This window comes from Empidonax traillii, unplaced genomic scaffold (assembly GCF_003031625.1).
Source record: "Empidonax traillii isolate 1590-97213 ecotype Southwest subspecies unplaced genomic scaffold, ASM303162v1 scaffold222:size850627, whole genome shotgun sequence".
NCBI lineage: Eukaryota > Metazoa > Chordata > Aves > Passeriformes > Tyrannidae > Empidonax > Empidonax traillii.
Window position 1 is genome coordinate 670,782 of NW_020955415.1, and position 22,450 is coordinate 693,231.

Below are 22,450 nucleotides of genomic sequence, written 5' to 3' on the forward strand. Positions count from 1 at the left end.
ATGGACTCAGTGGTCAGCAGTTAACTGAAGTCCAGTTCCTGCAGGTGACAGGCACTCCTGTGCCACCTCATTCAGGAACCAAAATAGCAGAGACACACAAGCCCTCCCAAATCCCTGTACCAAGGCTCTAACTATAAAGTGACTGTGCCTCCTCATCAGTCTCATCATCTAACACCTAAAGGTGAAGAGAACACATTAAGACCAGAACAGGCAACTCAGACACAGAACTAACAAACAGTTTCAAATGTGTGAAAAAACCCATCACATTTTGAAGAGATAATGTCATAATGGTTGGCCATTTCATACCAATAATTTAGGTAACAAATGTAATTCTGGTGTTGACTTTAAAACACATTGTTAGAAGATTAGGGCTGTTTAAGTCCTGTAAAATTTATAAAGTATCCTTTTCATGTAAATAAGCATACATGATTGATGGGTTAACAAGATTAACAGGAAAGACAAAAGTTATAAAGACAATTATTTCAAGAAGATAAGATCTGAGAAGTGGAGCAAATCACAAAACCACAGAGCAACTAAAAATTGAGCCAAACAATTATTCATCTCAATAACAGAGCATGAGTGAAAGAAATCATAAACCATCCAAATTAGGTGCCTATCTCATCAGTACATCTAGTGCACACAGTGTCAAACAGTTACATGCTAACAAAGTTAAAAGATTTTGATGGTGTCTCTTTTAGAGAAACACCCCACCAGTCATCCTTTTGCCTTGTTCTCACTTGTTTTCATACATTACTCACCAAGCATGAGTAATGTTCATGAGTTCAGAGACAAATTAATGTGTTTCCTTTTTGCAAAACTTATACTTCATATAGAATACAATAAAAGAAAAATGAAAGCTCACATATTGATTCCCCAGACATCAGAATAGCTGACGAAGCAAACAAGGATTGCTTCACTGGGATGTTACGGGAGTAAAATAAGGCAGAAACTGCTTTGAGTGATTGTCGTGCCTCAGAGATATGCAAGGCATTGCATCTTTGCTAAAACACAAATCATTTTTTTTTTGGCTCAAAAGGTCATAGCCAGTCAGCCATGAAAGAACTGATCAAGAACAGAATTATCAGAATAATGGACTGTTGGTAAGAAGAAAGCTAGAAAAAATTAAAAGTTAGCAGAACAAGGAGTTAAAACATTAAGTGGTATATAAAAGTCAACATTAAAACCATTATCAAATTAGTATCTAGAATGAAATAGAAAATTTTTTTAAAGAGTGATTATTGACAAAACAATAAAAACAAATCAGTAACAGTCTGGATGGGATTCAGTTCAATATTACAATATTTAGTTGTGAGCTCTAAAGACTTTTTCACTTGTTACGTGAGGTTTGCTGACTGTTATGGAAGAAACCACACCAATATAGCACTGAAGTTCTGGTGTCAATCCCAAACGTACCTCTTTTTCTTCCATCGTTTTCTAAGCAAAGACTTGAACTATGTATGTACCCAGCTTTGACCGAACCATAAACTTTAATCAAGGTCATATCCCCTGCCAGTTAATTAGTTGTGAGGATCTCATCCAAACAAGATTGCCAGGGATAATGAAATGGGGGAAGGAGGAGGGAAAATGAAATCATTTTATGGAATTATCTACAGGTTTACCTGGTTATCTCAATTTTAAATAATTAACACCAAAGAAACTGGTAAACTTTTGGGATCTATTTCAGTCCTTAGAAAGATTAACATTCTCAGGCCTTCAACCATTAGACCTCAGTGGATGTTCTTGTGTTTACCATATAGGGGATAAGATCACACATCTAATGGACATTTAAAATACAAATCACTTGACTAGATACGAGTACTACTCTGCTGAACTAGAAAGAATAGAGTACAAAACTGTCAAAAGCAACATTGCTCCATGTTGACATACTCTTTAAAATTAAGGATAACATTCATGTCTGTGCAAAGGAACTTCTGTGCACTAGGGATTATGTGGCATACAAAAACCTAATGCTGTCTTGCAAATTACAGACAAACTTCACCACAAGAGAAGCATGTTTGGCAGCCCAGGAACATTCCCATCAGCATGTCCATCCTCAGCACAGGAGCAGCCATCCTTGGCAGAGGGCAGGGGGGTTTCTACTGAGTCCTTTTAAATACTAAGAATGCCTTATTTTTTGCAACATATTCCTAGGAAGTTCCAAGAACCATCTTGCCTACCCTGTTCTTGGTATTGCCTTAAAAAAAAAGAAGGAAATTAGAAGTCTTTGCAGCACACTACTGAAATGCTCAGACAATGGTGAACATCATGAACATCCTGCCTCTTCTCAGATACTTGACACAAAAGAATTTACTGTCTTTGAAGTTCATGGGTGAAGATTTGGCCACTAATATAGCTAAACATGACACTATGCCAGCTTTAAAAGAAGACACAAAATGTGTTCATCACACATTTATGCAATTTGTGTGATTAAAAAAAAAAAGTATGGGAACACTGAGAATATGGGAATAGAAAGGAATGTGGAAGACATAACCCATCAATGTTTTTAAATAAGGTAAAAATTTATTAATCAATCAGAGAGAATGTGACCACGGGGCAGAATTCAGAATTAAAGATGAGTCCCAACTGCTTATGTATAATCTTCTGTACGGGGTCTGGCTGAGCTGGACTTAATTTCCTCACAGCAGCCCTCACAGTGCTGTGCTTTGCATTGGTAGCTAGAAAGAGGTTGATAACACATGAGTGTTTCGGCTTCTGCTGAGCAGCGCTGGCACAGCATCAGTTCTGTCTTGCCAACATTCACCCCCCATATCGTTTGCTGATAGGAAGTAGAGAAGAGGAACCCTTTTTTCTCTGTGCTTGTGAGCACACAAACTTGCACTTTTGCTTCAGTAAACTGCTTGATCTCAACATACAAGTAATTTTCTATCTTATTTTTTCTCCACTGTCCTCCTGAGAAGGGGAGAAACAGAACGACTTGATGGGCACCTGGCATCCACCCAAGGTCAACCCATCAGTTTTTTACTGGCACCCAATATGGGGCTCAATTCCATGACCCTGAGCACTGCCTGTCCCTCTTTCTTCACTGACCTTGGTGTCTGCAGAGCTATTCCTCTCACATGTTGTCCCACCGTTCTTTGGCCGCAATTTCATCTGCTCAATACCCTTGTTTCTTTCTTTCTTAAATATGTTATCACAGAGGCATTACTAACGTTCCTGATTGGCTCAGCCTGGGCCAGCAGCAGGTCTGTCCTGGAGCTGGCTGGCATTGGCTTTACCAGACATGGGGGAAGCTTCTGGCAGCTTCTCACAGAAGCCACCCCTGTAGCTCCTTCCCCCCTCCCCTGCTACCAAAACCTAGTGAAACAGGAAGGGTTAACCGAGACACTTTTACTGTAAACCCATAAGAGCCCCCCTACCCCCCTGTACGACTTATAGTTTACCAAAAGCTGTATTTCGTTTCCTGTAAGCTACATTTCGTACAGGAAGACTTTGTCCCGTACTGAGGGCATCAGACCTTAAAGGAACCACAACAAACACTGGACAAAGAACTCAACACCCATAAATCTCATCCAGAGGAGCCAAGGTAGACATCTGAATAGGTAAAGTGGGCCTAAAGCCAAGGGTTTCTTTAAGCCTGAATGATCAGAACACAGAACAATAGAAAGTACGAAAGGTCCCCGAGGTGACGCGAGGATGAGGACTGAGAAAGCGGACCCCAGGATGAAGGCAAACAGGAACTCCCACTAAAATATTCCTCAAAATGGAGAACCACGCCTCAATCTCCGCCCCGACTCTACCTGCTATGAACATTGTAATCAAATGATGCAATAATATGAATATGCATGAAGTTATGTTGTAATCATGATCAGAAAATGTATAAATTGCTTGTTCTTACTAAATCACTTTGGAGCTTTTACCTGGCCCGAACTGGTAAATCTCCCCAGCGTTGTCAATAATCAATAAATACCTTGCTGCTTAAGGACTTCAAACTCTGTCTTTGAGCGGTTTTATTTACCTGCCTTTTTTTTTGGGCATCACTGGTACATCTTGAAGTACACCACAGAGAGAAAACAACTTTAAAAGTGTCTTTTAATTAAATGTTAAAATTTCCATTTGAATGCACTGGAATACTTAAGACAGTGGGTTTCAAAAAGTCACATAGTTTAAGTGTGGCTAAATTCTAATGGTATTATTATCTGCAAACCTTCCTCACCCAACTTTGCAAAACAATTAATTTCGACTGGTAAAAGCATTCTGAATAAATTTTAAAAGACCAAACAACAACCCCAAATGAATACCAACAACACTAAAAGGTCTCTATAATGTAGTATAGAACATAACTATAGGCAGCATAACAAACACAGCCTTCATCACCAGCTCTTTCACCACAACATAGCAGAAAAGTTGGTCATCAGACTTGGTTTAATGAAAACAGATGGTTCCCAAGGGGAAGGGGGATAAAATTAACAGGAAAATGAAAACACAGCTGCACTTGAATTAAAATTAAAAAGCCACAAAGGACAAATTCAGCAACAAAAGCCTGATAAGTGACTTCGTGGCAGCTTTTGAGGGCGGCGTAAGAAGAAAAAGGTGGAAACTGCAGCGAGGTCAACAAAAGTTCCAAGGTTATTTTTCTTTGGTTAGAAATGGTTGCAATACTACAGAAAGCAGATGAAAGGAGAAACTATGTTTAAATCTATAATCAGACATTTCAAAATTAATGATCAAAGGACAGCATGGCATATAAATGATGTAAAAATTAGTTTTGTTGGACAAAGTAATTGCTGAGTCTTAAGAGATTCTTTTATTTCTCACACTGCTAAAGCAATAGATCAGAATATTTATAGGACTGAAAAAGTCTCACTGCTTCAAGTAAAATTCTTTTGGTTAAGCAGGTTTTTGTAAACCAAAGCTGAAAGGACTCTCGTTGAACAGACTTCTGTTGATACATGTCCTTAGTAGTGTGTCAGTTTAGTTTGTGCAAAAGTTGGTTAAGTGGTGATCTATGCTGTAGCTTGGCAATTCTTACCTTTGCAATAATCAAAAGGTTGCTAACAATAGAGTCCTTCGCTTGTAGAGTTTTCTCATAATTTTTCCCCATTTTACTTCTCTCATCTCATTTCTAAGAATTTGGAAAATCTTACAAGCCTTGCAGCACTTTTCTGCAATCAGCTAAAGCCAAAACAATTTCCTAAGCAGACTTCAATCACAGCATTCTCTCTCAGGCCAGAAAAAGGAACCAAGAATAGCTTAATTATTTATTTGCTGTACATATTATTTCCTGGCAGTTAAATCTCAAGCCTCAAGAGGCTTACATTGTATTTTTTCTTTGTATTTTCTTTTTTTTTTTGGGGGGGGTAGGGCATTTTTCTTTTATTTTTCTTACTTTTCAGGGGAACATTTATCTGCAGAAGAAGCCAAGAGAGGACTTACAGAGCCTCTAGACCAAGAACATGCTTCCTTATGCCGAGCTCAGGCCTTGCACTGACAGATCTCGAGCTTCTAGACCCCAGCAGGCTCTTCATACAGTGCAGCAGTAAGCACCCACGCATTCTCAAGCCCCCCAGGATGGCTAGACAGGAAAACTGGTGCTCCCAGGTCTTCCAGAAACACAAGCAACGACCTGAAATGTGCACCATCGGCTCCTGCTGCTTGCGTCAACATCTGGCCACAAATTCAGCCCTAATCTACCTCAGACAGCTGTTATGTCTGGCTATCACAAACAGTTCAAAAATATACTCCAGGCAGAACATGAAATTCAGTGGACTGCTTTTTGGACAAAACTCAAATTAAAGCTCCACCAAGAAGAACAAGCAAGGAAAGGAACATCGAAGCTGTGTGAGACACTGATTAGTTTTGGCAGTGCTTTAGAGCACAGAAACTAGAGGGCGGTGAGGAAAGAATGCAGTCACCAAGTCACTAAAAATTTAGAACCTGTTAAAGGAATCAGTTGCTGCTTACCAAAAGCAACAACTCGGCTTCTCAACTGACTAGCAAATTAGCAGTGAGAGGTGTAAAGAAGCAGGGAGAAGAAAGGGAGAGAGAAGAAAGGCTGGTTAGCCACCTCGACCAGACAGACATGCAGCCGAGACCTGTTTTGCTGCCTTAGGGCTGGGAAGGTCCTACACTTCTGCCCCTGTCAGTTTGTTCCCTTAACAGTACCAGGAGGTGATTTTAGTTCAATTGTATTATTTGATAATCCCAGTCTTTATGGTGGAAGAAATGATGCAACACATCACTCTTCTTAGACAACCTCGAGGTTTCAACAGCCATAGACAATACACAAGCCTTCAATCATCTATGTTTGCACACAAAATAGCTTTAAGATTATTAGATGAAAACAAAAAGGATTAAACACACTCACTAAAACAAACAAAAAGAAAAGCACCAACTCCCCCACACAAAACAAAACAAATCAAAACAAAACAAAACACCTGTGTCCTAGATAGTGGCATTCTTCTGTACCTGGTCAGACTACTTTTGTGCCTTCTGGCAAGGGATGTCCAAGATGACTTTAGTAATACTCTCCCATCTCAGAGTCTATGAACCTACTATATTCCCTTTAACAGGATGAGTGAAAGGTGCTGTGATGCTCTTCAATAAGCCAACAGATACTGACTGCAGACTGCATCCTCCTGATTCAAAGATATGGGAACCACAAAAGATCTTTCATATCAGATGGCTAAAGAACACTGGGCAGGGGTGTGGTACCAACAAAACGACCACAAGTACAGCAAACCAACTGGCAAGGTGAAAAAACAAAGCCAACTGGCCTCTCATCCACTTCCTTTAAGTAGCTCAAGAACTATTAAATGCATAACTACCTTTAAAACATACCAGTTTCTTTATTCTGGCACATGGAATTCATATGTTTCTTTATTTTGGCACACAGAAGGAATGAGGTAAGGGTGACTGATGAAGTCTCTCAGCAGCTTCAAATTCTGACCAGTGTTGATAGCACTGCAGACCACAACATCTGCAACATGAGCTATATCGCTGTGCAGAGAAGCTATTTCTTGCAAGCTATCTCAGTTCTTGCAGGAGGATGACTTGCCTGCCATCCTAATAATGGACATACATGTCTCTGTGCAAGACTGCGATCAAAAATAGTAGTTTACATTAACATGGGAAATATTAAACCCCTAAGTTGAACATTTCTATCTTTACACGTTTTTTAATGAACTGCTGAAAAATTCTCTTCATTATGTGCTCATCCCTAAGAGAAATAGAGCAGGAACTCCAAGCATAATCATCCCTCACCCTGAAGTAACATGGAAGTCTGTCATTAATTTAATAAACTTTAGAAAAGAAAAACAACTTGCTATGCCAAGAGAGATATATTGCTGCAGTTGCTTTCACAAAGAATATGTTCTTGTCTTTATCTACAGAGTGCAAGCAATATCATGATATTTGAAGGAATGATAAAATCATATTACCTTTACTACTAATCCTTTTGAGTCAACCAACCATATCCTTTTGGTAGCTGCATCTTTGGAAATCCCTTCTTTTTCCATAGCCATTACAATGAGGTTTGCTATCCCTAGTGCAGCCTGAAGAAAAACAAAACAAAATAGTATAAAAAACAAGAAGTAAAAGAAATCCCCTGCTCACTTTTCTCCTTTACCCACTATTTTAGGAAAGTTTTTTAATTTCATTAAACAATAAAACTGAATAATTATTTTTTCATAAAGTAAACCTAATGAACTGTTGCTACCATTTGGTAATTAGAAACCATAATGCAGAAAATAACACAGATAAATCTTATACAGATAAATCATAGTACAGATAAATCTTCAGATGGCACTTAGAGTGTGGAGAGTGCAATAAATGTTTTAACTAGAAAATGCTAGAATTAACATTTATTCCACATAATAATACTTACAGTGTTCAAGGCCGTGTTGGATGGTGTTCTTCCACTAGCAACCTGGCTAGTGGAAGGTTCCCTGCCCATTGTAGCAGGAGTGGAACTAAATGATCTTTAAGGTTCCTTCCAATTCAAACCATTCTATCACTGTATGATAATAATCTCAGAATGCATTAAGTGTTTTTTCTTCTTTGAAATTTTTGTAATTTAAACCAAAGGAAATCACAGTCCGCATGCCAGAAAGTAAAACACAATCCTAAAAGATCTTTTGCTTTTATGTTTTTTTAAAATGTCCATCAGGAGGGTAAGTCTCCTTTTACCTACTATTCACTTATTTTGTATCTGTATACTTGGCTGTGCTCCCAGTGAAAGCAGGGAAGAGAAGAACTCACTTATCAATGTTTTGCTGAAAAGTGTATGATTCTTACTGGATTTTATAATATTTCATCCAGCAGATCAAATGTCATACAGGTACAGATTGAAAACGAGGCAACAGAGTGAGCCAAGAGACCACTCATTCTTTCTGATTACCAACTCATATACATATATATAGGGTCGATTCTGTTTCTTGTTCACTGAGAATCAAATCAGACTCCCCCTTTTTCATTAAGAAATAAGTAGTTTTATTAAAAATTTGCTCCTGCAGGAGGAATGAAATCTACCATTACCTCTTTGCAGTATCAGGTGCACTGACAACACTAATAAAAAACCCCAAAAAACATTAGACCATGGATTCAACCGGGGGAAGGAACTCCAAAGAGATGGATAGTTTTGATACATCAAGGCATTGACATGGCAGCCATGGATACAAGTAGTTCTGAAAACTACAGATGTAATACCAAATATTTAATGAAATTAAAGAAATGTCCATGCGGTTCAAGACTTCATGCAAGAGATGATAAGCCACAGCGTAGATAAGTACAAACCTCACTTGTGTGTCAGTGGCTTAGAAATTAATACTGAAAAATTATTATAAAAAAATGTGCATAAGATCTTCAGAAATGGATGATCTTGATATGCAGAACACTGAAAAACTGTATTGAATGACAAAAAAAAAAATCAAAGGGGCACTGCTTCCTACTAAGTAACACTGATTTATGTAAATGTTTTCTTTACTTTCTCTGATGTATTTCCTCATCTTTCAAAAATGTTTTGTTTGCTTATATTAAGAGTAGTTCAATAACTTACAGCTGAAGAGCTAAAACCTGAAGTTCTAAAAAAAGAACAGATCTCCAAATATATCTTATGAAAAATACAAGGCTTGAGCAGATGATTTTGAATTGAAAACCAGATTTCAGCATGGGTTAGTGATCATTCTACCCACTTAATCATCTTGTTAAGCGGGCATATATAACTTGATTAAATACTAAGAAAAATCACCATAGCACAATTTTTCGTGATGCATAAAAGTACATACCTCTCCAGCTCCCTGGAACAACACTGTGTGATCTGATAACCTGTTCTTGGTAATACGCAGAGCTGCAAGGAGACCTGCAACAGCAACAGATGCAGTTCCTGAAATAAAAAAATAAAGAAAAAAAAAGTATAAATTTAGTTATTCTGGACACAATTACAAAACATTACATTTTAAATAATTCCACAGTGTCTTTTGGCCAAAAGATACAGTTAGTGAGGGTAGTACCAAATAGTTGAGTGGAACTGAGGTTTGCTCTACTTTGTTCTTATGAAAGTTAAATTAAGTGGGAATAACTTCAGAGTAACACAAAGTAAAATATGATCAATTAATTCTACTAGATGGGTACAATAGCTTTAGCATTCAAACTATCATAGAATACTCTGGTTAGGATCTTTCTTAGAAGGCAAGGGTGTGAGAGCCCAGATAGATGTATTTAGAAGAACTCCAGATACTGAAAATTAAGACACTGATTTCATTCTTAAAATAGATATACTCAAGTACAGTAAAATACAAGCCTAAATTAAAACTTCATTTCTCATGGAGAGGTTGTCAGAGTAGATGAACAAACTGAACATTTACACAGAAGTAAAGCTAGCTGAAGGAATAAGGCCACCTTATTTAACACTCCAGCCCACTGTGAAGGGGACTAGCATCTAAAATATTGGAGGTGCCTTTTAAATCTATCTTTGAGCTATGCTACACGGAAAAAAAGGCTAACGTTTAGTTTTAAGACTTAGCCTGTGGAGGTCTTTCTTCTCCAAATCAGAACCACAAAGCATGAGATACCTGTCTGTCTTTGAATGAAAAGGTTTTAGTCTTCATTGTGAGAAACAGCTATTAATAAAAAGTAGGGCAATAAAGAGAACTCAAGCAGGCATCAGATCCAAACTTGTTCACAGGGGCAGGATCAATCATACTACTGTGACTGCTTATGTATCCTTGTCTAACTTGTCCCTAAAGTCTTTTGAACGCTCTTCTGATCTCCTCAGAAAGCTATTCCAGTGCTTAACTATACTTTTGGCTAAAAATTTAAAATTTAAATGTTTCTTTTCTTCTTCTTCTTCTTCTATTTTGGTGTTTTATCTACTACCAGAAAACCTGTTATTTTGTCTTTGCAACTGATGTCCAGTTCTGGGAAAAGAACCGAATCCTCCCTTCTCTGGGCAGCAGCTGCCACTGACTGACCTAAGGAAACCAAAGATGAGGACACAAATGATTTTGAGAAGCCTGCAGGAACTTAAAAGGAGAATATTTGCTGTTTTCTACCAATCTATTCCTGATCACCAGTGCCCAACTGTAATTGCCTACAAGCCACATGGTTGCTTTTGTGGGATAAATTCACATTGCTACTGATTTTTCCTTCATAAAAGTGTAAAATAGGTATGAAAAGCCTTCCAAAAGTGTGTGGCCCAGAATCTGCACATTGGACATTTGCCCTCAACATGCAGCTCCCCTAAATTTGCTCTTCATAATTTTACTTTCTCATAAACATGGCAAATTTAAAAACTGAGAGAACAGTAAAACTCCAGGAGGTGCTCAAAACAGCCATTCATACCGCAGACAGACCACTGATTTTCCAAGACATGTAGGTAAGGGACTAAAAAACCAGAAGTAATAAGAAGCCTGGTACTGGGTAAACTTCTCCTTAAATGACATCATTTGGGTGTTTAAGGCTGGGTTTGAATCTGTGTTTCACAGATAGGATCAGCTGAGTTTCAAGAATGGTTACTTTTTCAAAAATAAAAGATAACGCTTAATAGAATTTAACAACACATTTTAAAGTTAGAAAGTCACTTTTTGAAGTAAATCCACCTGAGCAGTTAAAAAACATGCCTTCAGAATTAAAAAGTTTGTTATGTGCTTTTGATCATGACTTTTCCCTTCAATCATCAGAAATACAGGAAACCTCGTTCTCAGCCCACTTAGTGCTTAGACCATACAAATTTGGCATTTTTAGTTATTTAGTAATTTTTATGACTTGTTCTGTCCCTCATTTCTAAATAAAATATCTTAAAAATGGTTCCTCTGAGGCATGCCTTTGGGAACAACAACCCCCAGTCTCCAAGAGCTAGCTTGTTTCTTTCCCAGATGAAATTAAGTCTTCCTCTGCCAAGGGCCAAATTGGCAAAGACCAAATATGACAAAATAGAGAATTTAGACTGTGCTCTCAGTTTCCCTTGGTACTCTACCAAACAATCACCATAACCGGTAAGAAAAAAAATCCCATTCTCTCATTAGATGTAAAATTCTTTCTTCTGTTTTATATTACACAGCTGTTCCTGTAGGGGAGGAGAAGGAGAGAGCCTACATAACATAGCTTATTCCTAAGACCAGCAATCTGATCTGGAAAGGAAGGCTGAGCTGGAACACTGTATGGTCCTGTTTCCAGCTCTTGAAGACAAAAGTCATCTCAGAACCCTGCCCTCATCAGAGGACTTCTCAGAGAGCCATGAAAGCTGCACTTCAAACTGCTGTCTGGTGAAACATCATAAATTTATAACAAATGGGAATGCTGGGATACCATCTTATCTTCATGGCTGATGTGATGTTGCTAAGTTTGTTAGCCAGAAAAAAGTACTGCAATTAAGTATTACCGGTTGGGATAATTTTACATCGCTATACCATGCTCTCTTTTAAGGAAAAGTAAATGATATATGAAACATAAATGAAATACTACATTGGTTGTCAGCAATATTTTTCATTGATCATTTGCATGGGATGTGAGCTACCATTACCTGTATGTTCATTATGAGGCTGATTCAGAACAAAGGTTGTAATAGCAATACATAAAGGCTTAAATTTCTCCCAAATCACAATTTGCACAGTACTGCTCTAAAAAGGGTATTTAAAAGCAGTCCACACCAATTTTATTCAGCCTTTTGATTCTAAAAGGGATAAAGACCCAATTTATTAGACTACTGAACCCACTATCACTGCTGCTGGCAGTGACTGTCATCACTCCTCGTCAGCAGCTTCCCTTATTCCTTCCTACTGAAAGGGGGGCACCGTCAGCCTGAATAGCAGATCTGTTTAACCGGAACTGCTCTGACTAACAGCATGGCCTTAAATTTCACCCTGAATGCTGACTTAAGTTTTTGAAAAGAATCAAAATGCAATTCACATCCATCTGCTAAAGCCTAACCACTTCACGCAGACATGATGAAGCAGAAGCAGAACTTTGCTGCTTTTCTGACTGTCATAGCTATAGGAAGGAGAGAATTGACTTGGCCCTCTCCTACAGAGCACAGGTTAAATCCTTTGTGTGAAGAATAAGATAAACATTGTTCATGGATATGATTTTGAAAACCCATTCTATTTTCCACAAATTTCTGGAAGAATAGCCAAAACAAATTTAACAAAGGATATTTTTCTAAAGCACTGTCAACTGCTGTGACAGCAAACATTTCATTAATAGTTTTCTAGGAAGGTGAGTCTTGTAAAAATACAATAGATGTGAAATTTCAAGGTATACTATTCTATGCCAAGTCTTTTATTTACAGTGCAAGATTCTTTAGCCTTACTTATTACTGTAAATGTGCAACTGAGCATGAATATGTCAAGGGAAATCCATGGCCTTTTGGGGTTGGAACATTATAAATGCTTTAGAGCACAGAGTATTCTTTCAGCAGATACATAATCGAAGACAAAAAATGGGGGGAAAGCCCCAAAAGATGAGGAATAAGAACTTCATTTATATTGGATGCAATTTAATTTAAATTAGCCAAAAATGGCTTATGGCACTGAAGCATTTGTCCATTATATAGTTTCAAAAAATAAAACTTGTAATCAAGTATTAGTAGTTCCTTTATGTAATTTTACCTACCTCATCTTAATGAGCAAACAAGAAGAGGGGAGAACTTTTTACAGCACATGCTAAAATCTGAGGTATTCATTCTGGACTAAAAGATTAGGAAGTGGTAAAAGTAAAATTCATATTTCTTAATACAAAGCATAACAGAAATCACACGTTAATACAGCCAGTCATCCAAACAGCACTTCACAGAGTGCCAGGGAAGAAAAATATCCATTCTCATCTCCTAAATTTACAAGAAAAAAGGTGAGAGTAAAGACCCTATCAAAAAAGGTGTAATCTCAGTGGCTAGCGAGGCAAATGGGTAAGTCAAAAGGACCCTTTTTTAAGAGATGGGAACTCCTTCTCCTTGCCATGAACTGGCTTCTCAAAGCTTTGTGTGCGCACTGCCCTGCTCTGCAGCTGCAGCAGTCAGGTAGCACAAAGCAGGGAAAGGCTCTAGGGAAGGGGAATGTATCTTTTTTAAAACAGTAACCATTCAGCATATTTAGAAAGGGATATAGACTACCAGCAGCACAGGGTGGCTGTGACTGGGAGGTCATTTGGTGCAACAACTTGCTCAAGCCGATTGTGAATGGATTTCTTTTTTAAACCCATAATGAGAAAAAAATGAAACAGAGGAATATTTGTACTACATGTAGTTTTATATACACATGGAAACTTATACAAAAGCTACAGTGAGGATTTAGTTGAAAGCTGAAAATACTGATTTCAATGTAAATTTACCACTGAGTACTGGAGAGGTGATATCCTGAATATACTGAAAGAAAAATACACTTTACATAACTCTACAGCATATATCTTAATAGGTTAGAGTTTTTTAAATTATTTTATTTTAAAAATCCCAGTGTGCTTCACCGGTAAGCAAATGTCTCTTCTTCTTATGAAAGAAGTTTTCTACAGTTTGCACATGATATCAGAATTTGAGATATATAATATCAATATACGAGCTATTGTATGTCATTCAACTTTGCATTTTTCAAATTCTTGGTCAGAGAATGAATCGGAAGCCCCATGCCCACCACAACCACAACAACAAACCTAAAACCTTCTTTACAATTCTATTTCAAGAACTGGAATTTCCAGGTACCAAATGTATACTTTTTGATGTTTATGTTAAAAAGAATTAAATCTTAAAAAGCAGAATGGTTGTGACAGAGAAATTCTGATCTCTGAGAATGGCACTGACTTAATGTTGAATTAGTCGTAACGTAATTTCCAGGTATAATTTTCCTAATTATTCAAATGGTAGTCTGGTGATTTAGCATATATTTCAAATCAAACCAAACATGTAAAACCAAACAATAATCTTAAGTTATATGGACTCTACATTTTTATTTTAGGGTTCTTTCTTTTCATAAAATGTTGATGCAATTAAACAGCACAGCTGTTAAAAACTAATGACATCTAAGGTCATGATGAATACTGAAATTAATTCCAATCCAGTGCAGTCTCTCCGAGTAAATATTTTTGTTGGCATAAAATACAGTCTCTGTGTCCATGAGGGGGGGGGAAGCATTGTGGGCAGTGTGGGACAGAGAAACACTTATTTTATATAAATTGGCTTATACTGCAGAAGTTTGTCATTGTCAATTGAGACAATCCTTAAGTGCAGGAGTGGGGAAAAAGATTAAACCAATTTAAATAACTGACCTGCATAGAAGCAGCAAGGCTAGAGAAATTGATATCACTATTAGAAATGCATCCACATCGGCAATGACTGCAAGCAGCTACCACATGATAAGCACTGAGAGACCCATATAAAACAAATGCACCACTCTAAAGACGGGCAAACATGCCTTAAGCCACTGACTGTACTTGAGTAGCAAAACCTCTTTCAAAAGACCCACCAAAATCAATTGGGCGTGGAAAGGGAGCACCACGGCACCCTGCACTGCCCCAGCTGGATTTGTGAGGGGCAGGCAGGTATGGTTCGAGCCGATCCCACCTGTAAAGCAGGACTTTAGATACTGCAGTCCTGGCCCTGTACCTGGGACTTCTTTACCAGGTCTTAAGAGACTTCTCCTGCAGCAGGAAAGGGAACCAGATAGTTTCTCTAAGAGGATTTTCAAACCATGGATCCCCACCCTGCCTCATTCTAGAGTGATCAAGAAGAGGACATCTTCCACCTCGATAAAAAGCTTTGTTTGGCAACGCAGGCCCCAGTTCTTCTGCTATTCGTCTGGTCTCATGCAGGGATTGGAGAGAAAAAAAGCCACACATCTTATCTTCAGGAAAATTCCACCTTTTCTTTATACTTTTCCTTCCTAAATATATTGGAGATGAGCAAAACTAGCAACCTGATCTAATTCAGGAATTTCTAAATGTTGTGAAGTTTGACATAACAAAATTAATTAATATTCCTCCCATATAGAAAATCATTATCAAAACGCTCTCCATTCTGGAAAACATTAGTTAGACAGAACCACATAAAAGTATTTGTTTTAAACCCAAGGCTTTTACTGATTTTCTTTTCCAAAAATCATTTGAGGTATTTCGAAGAGGAAAAAAAAAATTATCAAGCTGATTTGTGGTCAGAGTAAAACCAGACAAGAATTCAAGGAAAAAAGTGAATATTTTCTCCCTAAGGAAACATTATTGCTATTGTGTCTGTAAAAGAGTATTTTGAAACTATAAATACAAAGAAATTATCATAACTACAGAGGGAAGAAATTCACCACCCATCCAAAACCAAAGATGCTTTTGAGAATGTTAAAATATGAAAAATTTTATTATTCCAATACAGATTTATAGCAGTTAGTCAGAATCCTGTTCCCAATTCCTTGAGTACAGAGGGGGGATATAGGAAAAGTTACAAAGCTTTTTCCAAAGTAAATCATGTGACCTTACTGTAGCAGGGAGGGAGACAAATCTGTTTCCAGAAATTCTTAAATATGTCTACAGGTGACCCTTAATGGTCAGTCTCTAGTGGTTCCATAAGATCAGTGTTTTGGCAGCCTTTTTCCCAACGTTCTGCGATGGTGTCACTTAGGGAGCATGCTGACACCCTGTAAATACCTGTGAGCTAAGAGAAGGCAACTGTATTTGTCTAAGTTAGTACCTGCAGATGAGTATGCACCTTTCCATGTTTTCTTTATCTTTTACAGTGTCTGTCAGAAGTCAGGATCATATAATAGCTTGTTTGGATTTGAGATATTTAATGGTTCTTATTGCATCACTAAGATTTATAGGAATTCTTTCACTGGATATCCTATGGCAATGAAAATCCTCCTGAAAAAAGACTTTCCATGAAACATATTAAACATTTCTTTTGATCTTAAAATAACTTTCCCTTAAAAATATTAAAACTTAAGAAATATTAAGAAACTTTGTTTAAAATATCACGTAAGCACTATCTTCAGAAGATGCGGGCAAATTAGATGCAGTGCTGTGTTTCTTTGCTTTTATTGGCCTGACACTACTTATCAGCTTTAGGGCTCTAGGGGTAGAGAATACAACTTACAAACAGAGAAAGCCACTCTTTCAAGTAGTGTGGAAAAAATAATGCCACTTAGAATCTGAAAATCTTTAAGAAGTGCTAAAGAAGTTAGCATCACCCATCCTCATGTCAATTGTGAGGTAAAAGATCCTTAGGGTTTTTAAAATTGGAAGAGAAAGAGAGATGAAAGATCACTGGATCTACATTTGGGCTGTTATTCTACTTCCATGTTATAGGGGAAGATGACATCCTATGAAAACAAAAAGTTACTGAAGGTGATTACGCAGCTGGGACACCTCCTTTCAAGGTGCATGAGAGAGAACGTAGTGGTTTGAAAATGCAAATAAAGACACAGAAGACTTTGTCAGCTAAGTTTACCCACAGCTGGTACACTTCTGCTGAAAAGCTTCCCTAACATTTCTTTGAAACCACATTCTGGTTGAGTCTCTCTTGATTTGGGCTAAGGGTCTTCGCCCTGAAAGGAAAGAGAATTCCCTGTAGGAGCTGAGGCTCTAAATAACCAGGGAAACTTCCAGATGCTCCCTGGCCTGCTGTATTGGACTGTTGTAACCATGGCTACAGTCAGATCCTGCAGGGTAGAGAAGCATCGTGCTTCTTACAAAGGGAAATTACATTTAATAATTAGTTAATTTCCCATCTGGGAGGTTGTCCTCCATAATTTGTTTCAGATGCAAAATAAAACTCAGCCAGGCTTGTAACAGAAGCGTAGTTCATGTGGTCACCCAAAACCTTAACACCAGAAAGACAAGGGCTATTTGAATCCATTGCCATGCATTGAGTCCCTGAAATAAGACCCAGACCCCAAGCATGACTCAAAATAAAAACCTCTGGCATACCCAAGCTCCTTATGGTTGGCTTAAAGTGTCACTGAAAACTGTGAGAAACGAAGACAACAAAACTCCCATTTTTGATCCTGTCACTGCTGAGGACCTCTATCTACCCAAGGGAACAGTGGTAAGAGGCAAATGCGTGCCCAGGGTCTTCCTCAGGTACCTCTCTGCATCAGACTTTGGCCTCCTCTCAAGGATGGGAGCCAGTGCACTTACTGCCCTAGAGAAAGTTATTTTCTAGTGCTCTTTTCCCAGCTGGATATAAGGCAACCTAAGCAGTAGCTTACACCACTTCAGCCCTGCTTGTCTGTCTTTCTGGAAGGGAAGCAACAAGATCCTTGTCTAGATTGAGCACTGGGGAATCCCCCTCACTGACATTTCCCATCCTAGATATTTTCCTTTTGCCAGCTGTAAAAATGATTCAGATGGGAAAATAGAGTCATCTCCCTCTGAAATTGAATGAGACTGTGAGGAAAATTACATGAATACTTAACTGAGTTGTCAGTTTAAGAACTCAAATACAGTCTGACATTTATCAAGCCAGTTGCATGGAGGAACAGTGGAGCAGTTGTCACTGTGGTGACAAAAAACTGAGGGAAGTACAGTCCAGGCTTGAGCTTTGACATTTGCTCAAAGACCTGAAGTCCATAATGTATATGGTGAATGCCATTCACGTACTAAAATATTTAAAAAAAACCCCAAAGACTAAACATCTAAATAAAGCATGAGGTGTAAACGAGGAGGGAAAGGTAAAGAGCAAACACAGCTCACCAGAAACCCATACTGAGGAAACCCAAGGCAAGATATGATCTGTACATCTACAAATACCACAGTAAAGCTGATAGATTTGTTTTCCTCAGGAAATTAAGTCTTATTTTTTCTGGCTTGTGAGCAGAAATTTATTTAAGAGAAGAGTAAAATTCTGTTTACCTTGAATGTCATCATTGAAAGTGCAGTACTTGTTTCGGTACTTGTGCAGGAGGCGGAATGCATTAGCATTAGCAAAATCCTCAAACTGAATGAGGCAGTTCATGCCATATCTAGAAAGACAAAAAATTATGCATTATATTAAAAAAAAAAATCAAAATTTTATTTTAAAAAGCTATTTACATATGCAATCAGATTTTGCTTCATACATCTACTGATATGTTTCTGTTATTTTTTGTGTCTTTATGTTCATATAGATTAACTAGAAGGCATAATTATACTACTAGTAGTATTTACTCAGTTCTAAGTTATGAATAAAAGATCAGTGGAGAAAGCCTTCATGTCTCTGCAGACATCTCAGCAGAAGCCTTTACTGAGAAATTAGCTAGTGAACAAAAAAAAGTTGGTCCTGTAAGGAAAATAATAAAAAGGTAATACATTCAGAACATGGATTTTATTTTATTGTCATTATGCAGGTCAGAACCATGTAATCACTCACACCATTTTGCTTGACCATTCTTATTATAAAAGAAGTATTGATCAAAGCCGTGGTTAATCTAGACAAAAAATAAACATCTGAGAACAGTTTAAGGAAGCAAAGTGATAGCTGCAAATTTGAATCGCATTACACATGGCTAATATACATTAAAATTTTGTGTATATGCAAAAACAAGGCTCTCTACATTTCTTACATCTCCTGTTTCTTAAATAATATGCTAAAAATCAATGTTATCGTCCATTTTAATGTTTTCTTATCCTTGTAGCTAATGGAACAATGCAAAATTTAATGCCAGTTCACTAGCGTACAATTTCTACTACAGCTAGTTGCCTATGATGACTTCAACAGGTACAAGGATTCTCAAATATATCTAAAAAATATAAAAGAGAGGAACAAAGAAGTATATACATGGAAACATCCAAGGTCACCACTCTACAATTCTATTATTCTGGTTTTTTTGGAGGCTTTGTGGTTTTTTTTGTGTTTGTTTTTGTTGTTGTTGTTGTTGTGGGTCTTTTTGGTGGTTTTGTTTTTTCTGTGTGTTTGTGTGTGTGGCATTTTTTTCTTTTTTTCTTTTTTTTTTTTTTTTAATAAAAAAAGGGAAGACTCCTGGTACTAGGCTTGTTTGCCAATATCTAACAAGTAAACAATTGCCCTGCTGTGCCAATAAGGTTACTCCTAAAATGAAAGTTGATAAGAAGGTAAATTAAATTACCATTACTACTATATATCATAGAGTCACAGAATCATAGAGTTGTTCAGGTTGGAAGGGATCTTAAAGGTCACCTGGTTCCAACTTCCCTGCCAGGGACACATTTCATCTTGACCAGGTTGTTCAGATCTTCATCCAACCTGATTCTAAACACTTCCAAAGATGGGGCATCCATAAATTCTCTGGGCAACTTACTCCAGTGCTTTGCCACCCTCACAGTAAAGAATTTTTTCCTAATTACCTAATCTAAAGCTACTCCCTTTCAGTTTGAAGTCATTTCCCCTTGTCCTGTCACTACGTGTTTTTGTAAATATCCTCCAGCCCTTAGATACGTCTTGTAATAGTACTGTCTCTGAATTCCCTGCCTACCATTCATATGTGGCATTTTCAAGTACTTTCTTAAAACAAAAGCAAAAACTCCCACAAACCCCAGAAAACAATGAAGACATTTTCTAGACAAAAACTATGTAAAGACTGAATTCTAGCTCACAGACACTGACAACAGGAAAAAACCCAAATATAACTTGAATACTGTCAATATCACATGGGGGAAAAAAAGATTAAAACATGAAAAGTTTAAAATAAAGCATTAACACTAAAACTGTCTGTACAAGTTTGGATCTGAAAATATCACATAAACATTATCCCACTCTGGAATAATATTATAAAAAAGGTATTTTTTAAAAAGGTATTTCAAACTTAAATAAACCTAATGGCAATTTGCACAGACTAAGGAACCACCTGATTAAAACTTTGAAAAAATATTACATTAAGGTGTGGCTATGAAATTACTACCACTAGTGTCTAACAGGACAAAAGAACACATCCTGATTGATTTAAAGGAGATTTTCCTTATTTGCTAACAGCACAAATCCATGAGAGACAGTCAAGAAGTTCATGCTTCATCCAGAAAAGCAATACATACGTGTCCTGACAAGCTCAGTATAAATAACAATATACTGAGCAGTTCAGCATAAATATGTTAATCAAATTTTTCTTTAAACCATATATGTGTTTGGCAACCACATTAAGCAAAGCCATCAGTACTAAAAAAAAAAAAAAAAAAAAAAAAAAAAAAAAAAAAAAAAAAAAAAAAAAAAAAAAAAAAAAAAAAAAAAAAAAAAAAAAAAAAAAAAAAAAAAAAAAAAAAAAAAAGACAAAAATTCCTGTGACTAAATTAATTTCCATGGAAATCACATATTTACAGCCATATTACAATTAGCCAAATCTACGGGGATTCCACTGGCAGGAAGAGTAATTCCTGCTGAAAATAAATACATTTTCAGGTTTTATGGAAAGACCTGGACTTCTTCAGCAGCATAATGACAGGTAACTGTTTAAAAGAGAGTTTGGCAAGTCAGTAATCCAGTACTGTAAATCATAACTGGGTTCAAATAAGAAACTAGAGCTGCTTTCAATAATTAATTTAAATTTCTAACCTGATTCAGTTTCTGCAATGAATTTCTGTGATTCTACAAGGGTCCAGGAGCCGACAGTTGCATAATAATATGGAACTAATGAGATTAACACTCTGGAATTCTGGAGCTCGGGTATTTGTGTTTCTTGGATGTCATTAAGCCAGTCCGTTTCTTTATTTTAACATATATAGCATTCCATTTTCTCATCTGCATTTGATTTTTCTCCATTTTCTTATCCATTACCTTTGTAGACACAGACCGAAACTTCCTGTGAGTTATATTAAACAAGCGTCCCTGTAGAAAACACTCATCCTATGCTGGGCACACTATCCATACTAACTCTCTGAGCCAGATATCATGGTTATTTAATTAAAATAGAAAAAAACCCCAGGCAGTCTAACTGTGGACCTCAGAGATTTTGGAACCATAGCAGAAAAATTTCTAAGCAGCATTCTTATTCATTGCAAGTGTAGTACATGACACCCAGGTAAAAAACTGAGACTTCAGTGCTTCCCAGGACCAGTAGTACCTCATAAGACTTGGGAACTTTGAGGTCTATGTTCTCAAAAAAGTCTAATCAAATCCAGTCAGTGCGACCTGTGAGAATATTACAGTGTTTCTCTGTGTTGAGTACTTCCATTCTCAAAATCACTAACAGACGAGACATCCAGATGAGGCAATACAAAATAGATAATATCTGGCACTCCAGAAAATCCCCTTGCAATAAGGAATTATCTAAAAAGTTGTCACACAGTTCTGGAAGCAACAACCACACCAAAACAGCCACCAATTCTTCTATGACTTCCACATCTTATTATCACAATCACTTTGAGCAAAAATTGAGCCAAAACCTAAGACAACGTTCACAGCCAACAGCTGAGATCCACTTTCCTTCCTGTATTACTCTGTAATATCCTTCCAACCCTTTCACACTCTGATGGATAGTTTTAGCTTGCGGTTTCTCCACTATAAAGGGAAATTGTTCGAATCAACACTCATGAAAGCAGAACATGTCCTCTCTGTTTGCACCTCATACTCTACTGTCATTCCAAATTTTCAGTTTAGAAGCGCACCTCTCCATACGTGGGTATGGTAGACACATAACTGCTGGATGAGATGGGAACCAAACACTTTATTGCTTGCCCATGTGCAGTCATCAAATCCTACTGTGCCTTCCAAACCACTCAAATTCAAGCAACTGTGGGCCATTACAGTTCTGTAACTCGAATTATCTTTAAAACATTACGGAAAGAGAAAACAAGCATGCAGCTATCCTAAAACGTGACTATCTGAACATCTATCATCAATACTTGACATAGACACAGCACAGATTGGCTTCACTGAGTTTCCTCAGATGACTCAGAGTGACTGATCAGGCAGGTCCAGATGCAAGTAACAAATTTACTACCAACAGATTCATCAGATTTAAAACCATTGGATGGCTGTGATTGACTGTTACAGTGAGCATGTCTAAAGCCAGCAACTTCAGGCAGAACAAAATTAGGAGGCAAAATTGCAAGGAGTTGTCATGACAGAAAATGCTGGAAGAGG

General features: G+C 37.4%; 1 protein-coding gene across 2 annotated transcripts in view; it reads right to left on the reverse strand.

Annotated features, from left to right (window-relative positions):
- ME1 (malic enzyme 1) overlaps positions 1-22,450 on the reverse strand; it is a 164,305-nt gene that overhangs the window by 20,007 nt on the left and 121,848 nt on the right. For both annotated transcript variants that reach the window (XM_027887801.1, XM_027887802.1), the window contains exons 7-9: positions 18,274-18,383; positions 9,243-9,340; positions 7,398-7,511 (exon numbers count right to left, since the gene is read on the reverse strand). In XM_027887801.1, coding sequence (XP_027743602.1) covers positions 7,398-7,511; positions 9,243-9,340; positions 18,274-18,383 — 322 coding nt within the window. The remainder of the gene's footprint in view (positions 1-7,397; positions 7,512-9,242; positions 9,341-18,273; positions 18,384-22,450) is intronic.